Source organism: Manis pentadactyla, chromosome 10 (assembly GCF_030020395.1).
Source record: "Manis pentadactyla isolate mManPen7 chromosome 10, mManPen7.hap1, whole genome shotgun sequence".
NCBI classification, from domain to species: domain Eukaryota; kingdom Metazoa; phylum Chordata; class Mammalia; order Pholidota; family Manidae; genus Manis; species Manis pentadactyla.
In genome coordinates, this window is record NC_080028.1 from 32825845 (window position 1) to 32841971 (window position 16127).

The 16127-nt window shown below is 39.0% G+C and overlaps 1 protein-coding gene across 2 annotated transcripts in view; it reads right to left on the reverse strand.

Annotated features, from left to right (window-relative positions):
• The window catches only part of LIMA1 (LIM domain and actin binding 1), a 75543-nt gene that overhangs the window by 34710 nt on the left and 24706 nt on the right, over positions 1 to 16127 (reverse strand). For both annotated transcript variants that reach the window (XM_036890581.2, XM_036890570.2), the window contains exons 2-3: positions 13512 to 13653; positions 2446 to 2491 (exon numbers count right to left, since the gene is read on the reverse strand). In XM_036890581.2, the coding sequence (XP_036746476.2) occupies positions 2446 to 2491; positions 13512 to 13630 (165 nt within the window). In that variant the 5' untranslated portion in view covers positions 13631 to 13653. The remainder of the gene's footprint in view (positions 1 to 2445; positions 2492 to 13511; positions 13654 to 16127) is intronic.

Consider the following 16127-nt stretch of genomic DNA (forward strand, 5'->3'; position numbering starts at 1 on the left):
GTCTGACTCCCCCACACCTCCCAAGTATTTCTTTTACATGGCACTTGTCACAATGAAATTATAAATTCTATTTCCCAAACTCTTAACAGACCCTTGAGGGCAGGGACCACATCTTATTCCCCCCTGTGTCTGGTACCTAAGAGATGCTCCATGTCTGCCTACACTCATGGTGTAGACTGCTGTTATCCCACTATCTTGAACCTACTCTAATCAGGCCTTTATCCCATCACTCCCTGTTTGGGTCACAAAGTGACCAATGACCTTACATTGCCAAATCTGGCGGTCAATTCTCAGTTTATTTGTGTATTTGACTCTGTTGATGGCTTTCCTTATAGAAACGCTTCTTCACTTGACTTCTGGCACCCTGTTCTCTTGTTTCTACTCTTGTTTCACCAGTTGCTCCCTATCAGTCTCCTTAGCTGGTTCCTACTCATCTCTCTGACCTTTCAATATCAAGGTGCCCCTGAGCTCAGTCCTCAGACCTCTTCTCATTTCTATCTATATTCACTCCCTAGGTGATTTCACATGCATCTCATGTCTTTAAATACCAGATACTTTGACACATACACATTTTATCTCAGTCCTGATCTCTTTCAATTCCAAATTTAGGGATCCAAGCTCCTATATGACATCTCCACTTGGATGTTTTCTTAAGTATCTCACATTTAACATGTCCAAAACTGAGCTATTTTACTATTTCTCTTCCTCTAAACCTAGTTTTACTACAGTCTTCTCTTTCTCAATTAATGGCTTTTTTCCAGGTGTTTGGGCCAAATCACTGTTGCCATTCTTGATTCTTCTCTTTCTTTCTCCACCATCAATATAAATCCTGACCATGTCTCATCACTAGTATGGGTACTACTCCAGTCCAATCCTTTGCCATCACTTGCCTAAATCATTGCAATTATCTTGTAATTGGTCTCCATTCTTCTGCCATTGTTCCTATGGTCTCTTCCTCCTCTTTTTTAAAATTTAAGTCAGATCACACTACTTCTTTACATAAAAACTCTCCAAAGGCCCCCATGCAATTAAAGTCCAGGTCCTCACAACAGCCCTAGATGACCTTGTTCTTCCTATTACTCAAATCCACTAAGAATGTCCTCAGATCTCTGTTTAAATGTCTCCTCATCAGAGGCTATCCCTGACCACGCTACACTCTATTCCTATTACTTGCTTCATGTTATTTTTTTAGCTTCATTCACCGTCTGACACAGTTTCCTTATTGCCCATCTTCCCCACTAGAATGTAAACCCCATGATGGCAGAAATGTAGTCCATATTAGTGCCAAAAACAGTGATGGCACATAGTAGGTCCTTAGAAATACTTGCTAAATGAATGAGTGAAAGGGAAGAGGGAGGAAGAAAGAAAGGGAAAAAGAGCAGGAGAGAGAGAGAGAGAGGAGGAAAGAAAAGAAACCCGTAGGTGAGTGAAATGATGGTAGCTTTTTCTCACAGTGTAGCAGAGGGGATCCATTTTCAAATTACAGGAAAATTAAGCCAAAGACCTGGTCAGCATTACCCACTTAGAGAGAACAAATTGACAGGGGCATGTTATGTACCAATTTAAATAGGGTGGGTAGTGAAAACTGCCAGGAGGATGTTTTTGTAATCCAGCCAAATTAAAGAATTCATGACCAAATATGTGAGGTTTTTCCCTCATAAGATTAAATCAAGAGCTCAAAAGAAATATACTACCCAGACTAGCTGGAAGTTAGCCAGTGGGAAGAGCAGAGACTGGGTCTGAGCAGGGAGCCTGTTCTGAGGTTTTAGCCTTTGATGGATCCTGCAGCTAAGAAACTTACAAACTAGACTGGGTCCAGAAGATTGCTCAAAACAGGGAACCCAGAGGATGATAACAGCAGCACAACTGCTACCATTTAAATGATTTAAATGCAGAGATCTAGAGATTCTGGTTGTTTGATTTGGGAAAAGGGATGACAGCCTAGGAAACTTGTATGCTAATGTTTTTTTTATTTGCATATATGAGTTTCATTTATTCCATCATTCACCCATTCAAAAAGTGCACAATTTATGTAATGTGAACTGTATGCTAGGCATTGTGGAAAAGGAAAGACCTTGGGAGAGGCGCATGGAAAGAAAATTTCATCTGAAATAAGCAAGGTGATTTTTTCAAACCAAACTCTGTATTCTGATTTGAGCAGAAACAGTAAGCCATTTTATAAACCTCAGGCAAAAGACTTCGCCTTCTGTCTTTCACTCAACTCAGGAAAGAAAAAGTGGCTCAAAAGGAGAACCTCAGTGAAAAGTAAGATTCCCTGCAACCAGAGCCCAGTTCTGCTGAGCAAATGGCTCACGAAATCAGGCCAGGTGGCACACAGGCCTGGCTCAGCTGACTTGGAGCACAGGCCCCCAAAGCGGCAGGTGACTGGGCCACAAGGGCTCTGCTCTGAAAGTTCCAAGTGCCCCAGGGCTTCTGAATACTTACATTTCTCTTCTTTTCCGTGTTTGCTTCTTCAGCTGCTTTCTGGTACCTTCAGAGAATGGGAAGCGGGGGGGAGAAAATGTCCTCAAATTAAACTTACATTTTTACTTTTTCAATTTTTAAGAAAACCACTTTCTGCATACCTGTTTCTGCCAGCAATTATCTTTAATCAATTCTATTGGAAGAAGCAGAGAATTAGATCAGCCCTTACTTCCTGAGCTGTTCAGTCATCTCCTCTGTACAACAGAAAGATCCTAGTCGGTGAGGTTAAATGCTGGGAAATAACTGTATAAAGCAGAAAGTCTGAGTTTTAAGTCCCGGTTTCATCACTTATTAACAGTGATCTTAGTCAAGTCATTTAACCTCTCTAAGCTTCAATTTCCTTATCTAGAAAATGGCTTTATATATTGACTTTCAATGTTGCTGGGAAGATTAAATGAGGTCATGTATGTAAAAATGCCATGAAATTAGTCAAAGTGTATAGCATTGCTTTAATCATAGGATGCACATTTCCCCTACATTAATGCCTCTGAAATCCTACAATTGTCAGCCAAATGAATGAGAGTTAGTCACACTGCCTGTACAAGTTGAGAATTTAGTCTAAGTTGTTGGTATTGTCACTTCAGCTGCAATAAACGTATTTGATGGTACTACATGTATATCACTGAAAATGTCTTCAAATGACACTTAAATGTCTTTAAAGAGATTATACTATGATCTGGGATTTAAACAAAAATTATTTTACTTTTTTATGTACATATAAGGGAGATATGAGAGAAAAGTTTACATGCTATAAACAAGCATTAGTCCTTTTAATTAATTAATTGTAATCAAGCAGTATTTTTTCTTAGTGATGCATAAAATAGTGGCACAGGTTACAGTCAGTGGCATCACAGATTTGATAAACAGGCATATATAATTCTATTAATTTTATTATCATTATTCTCATTTTCTTTGGTCATTTTTATGGATCAGAAGATCTCTGAGAAACAACTGAAGTCCCAGGGTTTTTCAGGGAAAAGGCGGCCTGGAAGGTACAGGCTGCCCCAAATCTCCAGACCACCCAAGAACAACCTTAACCTGGCTTTTTCAGGGCCTTGGAGTCAAGCATTGAAGGTGGCACCATGCTTGGTGAATTCCCACCGTGTGCCTCTCCTTGGATCTACATGCCTTGAACTCAGCACCAAACCAGCCCTAGAAAAGTGGGTCTTAAGGCAGAATTTCAGAATTCACAAGACATTTGCAGAAGGAAAAGGAAGTGAGAAAAAAAGAAACAGAGCAGACTGCGAAAGGGCCAATGCTTTTACCAAAACCAACTTTCAATTCATAAGTTCAGAACTTTCTTACTGTATATGTTAGAATAAGCTTTCCAAAATAGAAGCCAGAGAAAAGTCCTGGTTCTGGCACCATGGCCTACCTGCTATGTAACCTGGGTAATATCACTTCATTTCCTTGGGTCTTAGCTATAAAATTAAGTGACTATGTGAGAGGATTTCTAAGGTCTCTAAGGACTCTTCCAGTCCTGCCACTGTTTCAAATTTAACAGATATTAGGGTAGGGTGAAAGGACTTCCAAATGTCTGGGATTTCATTGACCATAAATAGCTTATGGAAGAATTTGGGATTAGAACTATGGTAATACAAGCTGGAAAGATACTTGCAACTTATATTACAGACAAACGGCTAATTTTCCCTAAAATATAAGGGACTCTTTACAATCAGTAAGAACACAACAAACAACTTAATAGAAAAATGGGCACAGATATAAACACAGTTCACAGAAAAGAATATCAAATGGTTCTTAAACAAAAAGGACAATCAACCTCAAAATGAAAATTCCAACAATACTAAGAACATTTTTTACCTATCAGGTAGGAAGTTTTTTTTTTAAGCTAACATGCTGAGAGTAAATTAATAAAACCTCTGTAGGAGGTATTTTGTCAATTTTACAAAAATTATAAAATTACAAAAGCATAAACGATAATTTATCAATTCTGTTTCTAGAATTTAGCCTATGGATATACTCACACAAGCAAAAATAACTTCTTTATTAGAAAATTTGTCATAACATTAATTGTAATGGCAAAAGAATGAAAACAACCCAAATGTCCATTAGCAGAGGACGAGTAAGTAAATGACAATGTATTCATGTAATGGCATACTATACAGCTATAAATAGAATCAAGGGACGGTGGTGATGGTTGTACAACAATGTGAATGTTCTTAATGCTACTGAACTGTATACTTCAAAGTGATTAAAACTGTAAATTATATACTATGAATATTTTACCATAATTAAAAAAAAACACAAAATAGTGTGGTATTGACATAAAGGCAGACATACAAATTAAGGGAATAATCTAGAGAGCCCAGAAATAAATCTTAACATATATAGTCAAAGGATAAGGGGGTCAGCACCATCTAATGGGTAAAGAATAGTTTTTTCAATAAGTGATGCTGGGAGAACTGGATATCCACATGCAAAAAAAACTGAAACTGGACCCTTACCTTATTCCATATATAAAACTTAAGTCAAAATGGATTAAAGACGAAGTGTAAGAGCTAAAATTATAAAACTCTTAGAAGAAACCTGGAGTAAAGCTTCGTGACTTTGCACTTGGCCATGATTTCTTGGAATGACAACAAAGCACAGGCAATAATGACAAAAAACAAATAAATTAGATGTCAACAAAGTCTGTGTATCAAGGAGACTATCAACAGAGTGAACAGGCAACCACGGAATGGAAAAAATATTTGCAAATCATATATGTGATAAGGGATTAACATCCAAAACATACAAATTTTTCAAAATAACAAACATGGAAGAATATTGTACATACTGTTCTGCATCTCACTTTTTCCATTTTAGAACATCTGAAGTTTTCATTAAAAATCACGGTCTAAGCACTAGAAACAAAGTAGTGAAAGAAATAACCAAAAGAGATAATTCATGTTCTTAGCTTACATTTAGGCAGTAAACACATAAGAATACACACATATATTCAAACATATATATATACATATATACAAATACATAGTGATAAATATTTTGAAGAAAAAGAACAGAGTATTATTAAGTAACCTAACAAAGGACCCAATTAAGAAAGCAGTGGGTGGGGTGTGCGTAAAGGAAAGTCTCACTGAGATCTGAAGTTTGACCAGTAGGAGTTATCCAGGCAAAATGAGGCAATAAAAGCATTCCAGGTACAGAAAAATAACACATGCAAAGGTCCCAAAGCAAGAAATTGTCTCATGTGTATAAGGTACACAAAGAACTCTGGTGGTGGTGAAGTACACTGAGAAAGGGAAAGGGCAGGAGATGATGCTGGGAGGCAGGGACTTTGTAGGTCATGCTAACCTCAATTTTGAATTTAATCGCAGGTCTGATGAATGGTCACTGACCCAATTCCTGTTTTTAAAAGAGTGCTCTGGGTGCTGTTGTGGAGAATTGAACTGGCAGGGGCTGAGAATGGAGGTGGCATTAGTGAAAGGCAATACTGGCTTGGCCCAGTGCGGTGGCATGGGAGATAAAGAAAAGTGAATAGATTTGAGATATATTTCAGAAATAGAACCAACAGGCTTGGTAATGAAGGGAGGGGTAAGAACAAGTCAAGAGTGGTTCCTGGGTTTCTAGCAGCGGAGTCAGTGGAAGTACTGTTTACTGGATGGGGAATTCTGAAGGAGGAGCAAACTTGGGAATGGGGAAGATCAAGAAGTTAATGTTAGCCATGTTAACTAAAGCACCCATTTGGGTGGTGTCGGGGATTAGATCCATGTGTCTAGCACTTAGATGAGAGGTCTGAGCTGATAATATGCATTTTTTAGCCCCTAGATGGTATTACATTTTGTCAGCCCCTAGATGGTATTACAACCAGGAGGGTATAGGGTATCATCCCTGAAGAATGTGTAGAGAGGCCCAGAACTTGGTCCTGGAGACTCTAACATTTAGCAGTCAGCAGAGGACAAAGACCCTGAAGAATGTGTAGAGAGGCCCAGAACTTGGTCCTGGAGACTCTAACATTTAGCAGTCAGCAGAGGACAAAGAGGTGATAGAGAGAATGACAAGAACAGTCAGAGAGGTAGGAGGAAAACCAAGAGACTGCCAGAAAAGCCAAGAGAAGAAAAAACGTGAGAAAGAAGAAATGAGAGGTCATGGAAGACAATGGCTAACAAACATCTCCATTTAGCAACACAGAAGCCTTTGGTAACACTGGCAGTCCTCTCTCATTAGAAATAGAATTAATTCACCCACATTCTTTTTAATGGATATTTGGACTGTTTCCAGTTTTCCACCATTACAAATAGTGCTTTGGTGCATGTGTTTGTACATATATATATATTTTTTCCACTTATACTAACATATTTGTCTGAATCCCTAAAAATGGAAATGTAGAAACAGTGGATTATAGCTAGAAAGGAACGTAAAGCTGGCCTTTCACCTGTGTTTCCACACCCCTTGACTAATCATCTACAGTATATTACAACAATAATTCAATATATGAAAATCAGAGCCAATCAGCAGACAGGTCCATTCTTAGTCAATTGTTCTCCAAGGCAAGGTATTTACACTGTGGTTAACTGAGTAAATAAGCTCAGAGGTTCCCTCCCCTTTACTGTCTTAACAGAAACATAGATTTAAAGAAAGAGGATCCAAATAGTTTTCATCTTCAGTCCTGTCCTTCTAGCACTGAGGCATCTGTAAGGTGTATACACTGACAGCTGTCTTGAATCATGTTTTGAAACTCGTACTCAAATATCCCCATTCTTAATTTGTAATGAACTACTTGCTAAACAGTAGATTCATAGGGAGAAAGGTTCTACACCACTATTCTATTCTAAGCCAGGTCCTTGGTACTTTGACACTTTGTCCTCTGAGAATGCTAAGAGATGCTGAGGTGCAATCCTTCTGAACTCAGTATTAGATCAGGATTGAGGCCTCAGATTTTCCTCAAAGGCACTTTAGAGCAACTAGCTCTATTCCCACACAAAATGTGAAGGTCACTGATTTGGACAGAGGGGAAGGTATTTTGAAGATCCAAATCTGAGGGAAAAAAATATTTGCAATAAGATTTCTATAATTAAAAACCCATCCCTCTTAACTTGCCCGATTTCCTCATCCTCTAGTCTCTTCATCTTCACATATTGAATTTAATCTTGCAACTGCTCATTAATGCTCAGCTGTGAGGCAGGCAGCTGATGGAGGATGCCAAAATTATCTGGGGAATAATAACAACGTCTCCAACTTTGCTCAGGCCAGAAAACAGAGTTCCTGAGCAATGACTCTTGCTTGTATGCCCTCAAATAGAGCAAAGGGAAAATGGAAACTCCCAAGTTTTTACTCAATATATTTTCCCCTGAAATAATTTCACCACTAAAATGTAACAGAGAAAGAACAACAAAAAAGAGGAAGTTAACCAGGGAGATCTGAGGGTCAATTTTTTTCTTTTCTTTTCTTTTTTTTATGCTGCAGTTTATTTATTGTATATTTACAAGTTTTATTTTTTTAATGAACTAAGATTTTTTTTTTGGTATCATTAATCTACAATTACATGAGGAACATTATGTTTACCTGACTCCTCCCATCACCAAGTCCCCCTCACATACCCCATTACAGTCACTGTCCATCAGCATAGTAAGATGCTATAGAATCACTACTTGTCTTCTCTGTGTTGTACAGCCCTCCCCGTGCATCCCCCCCTACATTATGTCTGCTAATAGTAATAGCCCTTTTTTTTTTCCCCCCTTATCCCTCCCTTCCCACCCATCCTCCCCAGTCCCTTTTCCTTTGGTAACTGTTAGTCTATTCTTGGGTTCTGTGAATCTGCTGCTGTTTTATTCCTTCAGTTTTTTTGTTTGTTCTTATACTCCACAGATGAGTGAAATCATAATTTTTTCTTAATGAAGGAAGAACTGTCACAGAAAACTAAATGTAAACTGTTTCTTTCTTGGGACTATGGAGTGGGTAAAGTTATAATAAGATGTGGAGGGGTTGTGACATGGGGAAGGCATGATGTGGGGGCAGGGATCTGTGTGCTGGGCTCAGGTTTGCCACCATCTTGGGGTGTGAACTTCTGTCAGAATTGCCAGACATCAAGTTCCTTATCTGTCAGAGGAATGGGACAAAGGTTAACTAGATCCGTAGTTTTAAACTCTTCACTGCAGAATCCTCTTTTCAAATAGTATCTTATTTAGAACCTAAGGTAATGAGAGGGATCAAAGCAGGATGGCTGGGGGTTGAAGGCCTCAGGTTCAGCCCTAGGTGTTCCCATTTTCCTAGAACTGGCCCCAGAGATCCCTCTGCAGAACTCAATTAAGATAGCTTGAAAATCGGTTGAAGGGATCCTAGATTCCCTTTAATTCCAAAAATATATGAGTCAAAGAAGAATCTTCTGCAAAGAAATGAAATTCCACCAAAATAGTCAAATTTTGGTCACACAAAGGATTATGTTATGCTGAAGTCGATGGTGAATGAAACCAAAGCTGGCCATCCTATTGATTCATCAATAGGACCTTCCTTACCTCAAATTTAATGATTTATATAGTATAGAGATTTAGTAAAAGAAATAAGTCCATAGCTATAAAGTACTCATGCTAAAGCTCTGATGCTAGAAAAATGAACTCTTATGTACATATAAATGTAAAATGTATTGTTAACAAATTAGAAAGTAAAGCCCAAATAATTCTATAAACATCGGCCAGATTAGGCTTCCTCCGAATACCCCTTTTATAATAGTCTCTGATCAGAAACCTCCTATGGTTTCCTACAGTCTCTTAACTAGGCTTGTATAGAACTTATTAATTCTGAACCCCATAATAGGGAAGGTTTCGAATTGAAAATCTGGGTCACTAGTTGATGCAAGTAGCAATTAGCAAATGCTTTGTGGAATACAGTCCTGCAATCTGCTTTGGGAATCTACAGTCAGTGAACCCTAAAAGCTTTAAGCAATATCAGCAATGTCTCCACTGACTACAAAATCCACAGAAGAAATCCAGGCTGGTTCTCTGATTTTCACTGTCCTAAGTGCACATCATGCCTGTCCTACTTCTGTGCCTCACCTCCTGTTGTTCCCCTTCCCGGCCAACCAAATAAAATTCTATTCATCCTTTAGCACCAGTTCAGTATGTTAGAATATATGCACCAAAATAAAATACTGGACAGAAATAAATAAACATATTAAATTGGGCAGGTTATTCTCTCTACATCTCAGTGTTCTCAACTATAAAATAGGATAATCTCCCTCCCTCCTAAAGTTTTTGTTCATTAAAAATAATATCTATTTCTATCAAGAGTCTAGCATAGTGTCTGGCACACTGATTCTGATTAATGGATTTAGGATTTACAGTTTTGCATAATTGCCATTTGCCCTTATAATCTTCAAGGATAAAAGACGGTCACCCTATTATGTTAGAAGATTTGCACTTTCTGCAAAATTAAGGAGCCCCCTAAGATGCACAGCATTTTCCAACTTCCTAACTTTCATCAGTGCTACTACAAGACTCAAATCCTCTATCTTGAGAATTGGTTGGGCTGGGCAATGACAGAATAATGGGGTGGGAAGGGAACTGAGGACGGGGTTAGAGTTTCACTGAAGTGAATGACCGAGTTAGGCAGGGAAGAAAGTGAAGCTAGGAAGGGGCCTGACATCCACAGCCTGGGTATCCTCATTTGGCCCAAGAGCAGGGTCAGTGGACAAGAGAGAGTGGAACAGTGGAAGGATAGGAGGCTCTAATTAAAGAGTAGGTGTTCCAAATACACATTTCAGAGATGGATTTTGGGTGATGATAAAGTTGTGTATGGATGCAGGGGCACAGGAGACAATGTGCAGGCTGAGGAAGTAGGGAAGATCAAAAAATTATGAGTCTAGAGTTCAGGTCTTTTATATGGACCAGTGATCCTTCACTGGGGGCACTATTGCAAATGTGTGGGAATCTTACTGGGGTTTCTCCTCCACCCCTTTTTTTCTATTTTGGTTGTCACAATGTCATAGGATGCTACTAACATTGGGAGGAGGGCACCATGGTGAACATCCTGCACAAGGAAGATCTGCCTCATCTAAAATGCCAAGAACACCTCCATTGAGAAACACTGAGAATTAAGCTGGCAGCTAGTGTCCCCAGTGAAGGCCTGGAGGTTGGCACACCACTGCAATGAAGGGGAGGATAAGAAGAATATAGTACAGTTAGAAGTGAGCCTCCAAGCACTGGTTTAGAATTTCAGAACAGGCATGAAAAACAATGGATGGGCAACAGCAGTGGAGATGTAGGAAAGTAGCAGTCCTGACTCCTAGGCCCAGAGTATTTCAGGGAAGCATGTGCAGAAAGAGCAGGCAGCCGCTACTCAGGGATAGAATGTAAGTGGAGGGAAAGCCAAGTTTCACTTAAAGAGAGGTGGGGCTAGGGAGGGTGAAAAGGGTAAGAATGTGGAGTAGTTTCTCTGCAGAACAGGGAGTTTCCAATCCCATTAATCACATCTCAACACTGTCTCAAATCCTTCCCTTCCTTTCCATCCTGCTGCCCTCCACCCTTAATAGCTTTCACTTGGGTTCCCAGAGAGCCTTAATGTCTCCATGCTATCAATCTCAGTATACGTTTTACACTGTTGCCAGAAGCCCCTTTCTAAAATCCAAGTCTAATCATGTCATTCTCCCTGCAAGAAAACCTTCAATTGTTTCCATTGTTTATCTAACTAAGATCTTAAACTTAGCATGGCATTCGAGGCCTTCCATCATCTGGCCCTAATGAACTGTACCAGTCCCTTCTCCCCTTTGCATTTCTCCATGCCAGACTGCTTGCTTTCCTAGTCCCTTTATTCATGTTCAGTTTCCACAATCCTATGCTTAAACTTACCAGAAACCTTATTCATTCTGCTTTATGTTTAAGTTCACAAGTTCATCTCTTCTACTTTCAGAGCCTCCTAAACTTCCCTAAAGGTAAAAACCACCTGGGATACTTGTTAAAAATACAATTTACCGGGCCCCCTCCCAGACATATGGAATCAGAATCTTCAGGGGAGGAGCCTGGAAAGCCATATAGGATGTTTTTAAAACATCCAAAATAATCTTTGACATTCCTCCTAGCAGAAAGTAAAGTCAAATTCCCCTCCCTCTGAGTATGAGTCAGCCTTAGTGACAGGCTTCTAATGAAGAGAATGTGGCAAAAGTGAAACGGTATAGCTTCTGAGGCTAGGTCACAAGAGGCAGCACGTCCCCTGACTCTGACTGCCGTCCCACTTTGTTCCATCCCTCCCTCCCTCCATCTCTGGATGTCTGTCCAGGGAACCCAGCCGAGTAAGCTGAGCAGCCACATGGAAAAGCCACGTGGAAGTGTTCCAACCAGTGCCCCAGCTGAGATCCCACCTGACTTGGGAAGGAGTGAGCCTTTAAATGATACGGCCCCCAGTCTTTGAACCATCCTGGCTGACCTGAGAGGAGCGGAGGCAAGCCCTGCCCAAACTGGAGACTCAGGAGAAAAAGAAATGTTGCTACTTCAAGCCATTACTACACTTTTGGAGGTTTTTTTTTTTTTTTTTAATGCAGCAACAGATAACTGAAACGCCATACTATTAACAGGTACCCCATATAATTTTTAAGATGAAGGGAGTCTGGGGACTTCCCTGACTATATAAACCATACTAACCTATACTATTAAGTTACCTGAGGTCAGAATTAAGTCTTAATAGCTTTCCAGATCTCAATCTCTTTTTTAATGAAATCTTTTATATATTTTCTTTTTTAAAAATAAGACTAATACATGTTTAACATAAAATTACAGCAATATAAAATGCATAATGGAGAAGGTAAAAGAGCTCTGTGGTCTCACCCAACCTCCACTCTACTTCAAGTGATAACCTAAGTCAACAGTTTGGAAGGGCAGTGTTTTTCACAGAGCAGATGCTTGATGGATTTGTTATTGAAGTAAACCTGATATTACAGATTACAGAAACCTCCTATCAGTATTTGGCTACATCCTAGATATAGCTCCCAGAATCACTTTGTTCAAATCTTGACCACCTTTCTTCTCTTAAATGTGTCGTAGTTTCCTATTGACAAATTTTACTAGTGAGCTAGACCTACCACTTGCCATAAGCTCCTCCTCACATGGAATCTCTATTTGAATGAAGTCCATGTGTTTGCCATCCCTGGTATATTATTTGCATATGCCATCCTCCAATGTTTGTTGAGCACCTACTATGTTCCAGTCACCGTGCTACTTATTAGGCATACAGAATAAGCAAGAAAGGGACTCTCATATCAAAGAACTCATGGTCCAGAGCAGGAGTCAGACCTTTTCTTAAGGGACCAGAGAGCAAATAATTTAGACTTTGAGGGCCATATGGTCTCTGCTGCAACTTTGCTGTTGAAAGCAGTCACAGACAGTACACAAATGGACATGGTTGTGTTCTGATAAACCTTTAATTACTAAAACAAGCAGCCAGTAGGCTATAGTTTATCTACATAGTTTACACTGTTCAACAGAATTTTATGCAATGATGAAAAGTTTCTGTGATGTCCCGTATGATAACTACCAGTTATATGTTGCTATTGGATACTTGAAATGTGGTTAGTGCAGCTAATGAACTGAATTTTAAACCTTATTTAATTTTAATTAATTTAAACTCAAGTAACCAGATATGTAGTGGCTACCATAATGGACAATGCAGGTATAAAGTACACCTGACACTCTCTTCTGCAAGATAAAAATATGCCTCAAAACTCATCTCCACCAGAAAGCCTTTCTGACTAGCTTCTGCCCATGATGGTCACTCTCTTTTATTCTGTTTCTAGTCCTAATTCTTATTCATTTTGGATTTATTGACATTCTGTTTAACAATTATGTGTTTGTAATTATCTTTATGTTTTCTTTTTCTTCCCCGAGCTAAAACAAAAATTCAAGTACAGAGACTATGTCTCCTGATTATTGTCATCCTCCATAGTGCCTTGATGGTTCTTAAAATACAGAAGGTGCTCAATAAAGCCATTTTATACCATTTACTTCCTTTACAGATTTCCCTGACAGGTGGTAGTGTTTGCTCAAGACCGATGGTCTTTTTGGACCAGGATCAGCACTTACTTGGAGAATATTTCTACAATAGCAGATGACTTGTTCTTGTTGACAAGAGAAAGTTCTTTGGCCGTTACCCTCAATGACAGTGAAGTCCATTGCCGTCTATTAAATGGAGTTGATTCCATCTTGTCTACAGATACTGAAAAACCTATGCAATAAAGAAAGTCACAATATTAGACACGTAAGTGGATTCTCCAGCATTCAAGCACCGGCAGCCATGTAGTGTAAGTGAAAGAGCACAGAGTCCTAGATCAGCAGACCACATTCCTCTACCGTTTTCCCAAAAACCGTAACCTTGGTCAAATGATTCAATATCTTTGGGTTGTAGCTTCCTATAAAACGAGATTAGACCAGATGATCTCTAAAGTCCCTTCCAGTTCCATTGCTTTATGACTGACCCCACTGTGCAAACATTAACTGGCCTTTCCCTGAACTTAAGTCTGCTCCAAAATCACATTTGGAGTGCAGTGTTCCCTCTTCTGTGTTACATCCCAGGGGAAGTACAATCAGCACCTCTGTAGAGTCAGGTCCTAATTAGGATCTACCTACATCCAAGTGTCTTTTGGCTGCCCTCTCTCCCTAAGCTCTGCAGCACTGACCACTTAGTGTTGGGAGAGAGTTGGGGACACGACGTGTGTAATATTAAAGATTGAGGGCTGTAAGGAGAGATAGACTTCAATTGAAATCATAACTTTGTTACCTTGAATAAATTATGTAATCTTTTCAGTTTTAGTTTCTTCAGCTGAAAAATGAAGATTAATACCTACCTTTACAGAGTTTTGATGTGGATTTAAGAAGAAAATATATCTAAAATACTAGGTAGGTTATAGGTTATAGTAGTGTTACAAGCATTTTAAGTAAAATATATTAGTATTGGCTTTTGTTATAATTCTTATTATTTTAAAGCCTATTAACAATTGGGGGAAGTATAATGTACTTTAAATTCAGAGGATAAAACCTCTGTACTTCAATTCTTTTCTAAAATCCCTTCAAAGAAAAAAGTATTCAAAGAATACATAGAGCTGTGCCCTTGATACCACCTAGTCTATCCACTAACCTGAATTGTTTGGTTTTTGTCCCAGTAATTGCCAAAGGAGTTCCAATCTTTGCCCAGAAGAGGTGAGATTAGAAATGAGTCACCAGTTTCCTTATTTGAATAGTGAAAAATTAGATGAAAGTATGACTTGCAGCTCCCTTTACAACCGCACAGAATAACCCATCTCTAGAATGTCTGGTGCTTCAGGTACTGCTTCGAACAGCATTAGCAACAATGGACCATACAGTGTGTTTAACTAGCAACCTGGGCTACTGTGTCAACACTCAAAGTCCTGTGATATAAAGTAAGTGATAAGCCACCTTACAAGATCACACTACTTTTCCACATGTAGTACCTGTTCTTCCAGCTAAAGCCTTGTCTGAAAACAATGCTGGTTTTTGTTGTTTCCATTTACTTGTTTGTTTGAATCGCCATGTTGGAAGGCAACATAGAACCCTCTTATGGGAAGGTGCTCTGGCATTAGAGACATGCATCTAAGTGGGAGTGTTGGCCCCACCACATAAAGCTGTGTGTCAGTCCCTAAAACTTAGATTTCTCATCCGTAATATTAGTACTTACTTTATAGTATCCTTATGAGGAATAAAGATAAAGCAGAAAAAACCCTGACAGAATAAGTAAGAAATAAATGTTTTTTTAAAATAGTATCTTTCTTCCTGGATAAAATAACTTAATTCTGTATGTTGTTTGAAGTAAACTTGAATGTATCAAATAATATATGATAATTATTTGCCTATCTGTTTTCTAGTTTGCAAATGACAGGCCCACTAAACACTGTCAGCCCTTTCTTTAACAAGGAAGAGATGCAGAAGTAATAATCAGCTAAACTTAATTATGTAAAACCACAACAATGACCCTGTAGGCCAAGTATAGGGATACCAATACTTTAAGACATTATTAGGTACAATTATGCTTCCAATGTAGATATGGATATAAATATTGTCAGTTCTTCTATAGTGATCAATTCTGGATAAAAGAAAAAAATACAGAACACATGTTCTCAACTTTGTTCATAAAACAGGAAAAGCATTAATTATTAGAGGGGCTAACTGTGATTAAGAAAAAAGTGGTTTAATTCCCAACTCCAATTCCATGGTTTTGATTACTCTCAGCCAGAAAGCCAGGAAAAGTCAGAACATCTGTCTTGGTGTAAGGGTAGGATAAACAAACTTTGTACTCAAGGAATGAGTAGGCTCAGATCCTGAACACACCTCTCTTTACAGAAGTATACTATTATTTCTTAACGTGATTAGCACCCTGTGAAACAGATAAAGGTGAGAATCAATACATGATTTTTGATAGACTCTAATACCAGGTTACTGAGTAACCTTTTTCTACAAGGTATAGGGAGAGGGCCCTGCCCACATAGTGCACATAGTCTACTGGACTTGCCAATGTGTACATAAATGATTATAGCATAAGGCAGAATGTGGTTAGAGGCAATGCATGGTCTAGGAGTACAGCATCTGCTTTTCCAGCTTCGTGGGAGGAAAGGGAAGAGACATTGGACTGACTTGGGACCTAGAGACCAGGCAGAATTTTAGCAAATGAAGGCACGAGGAAAGTGC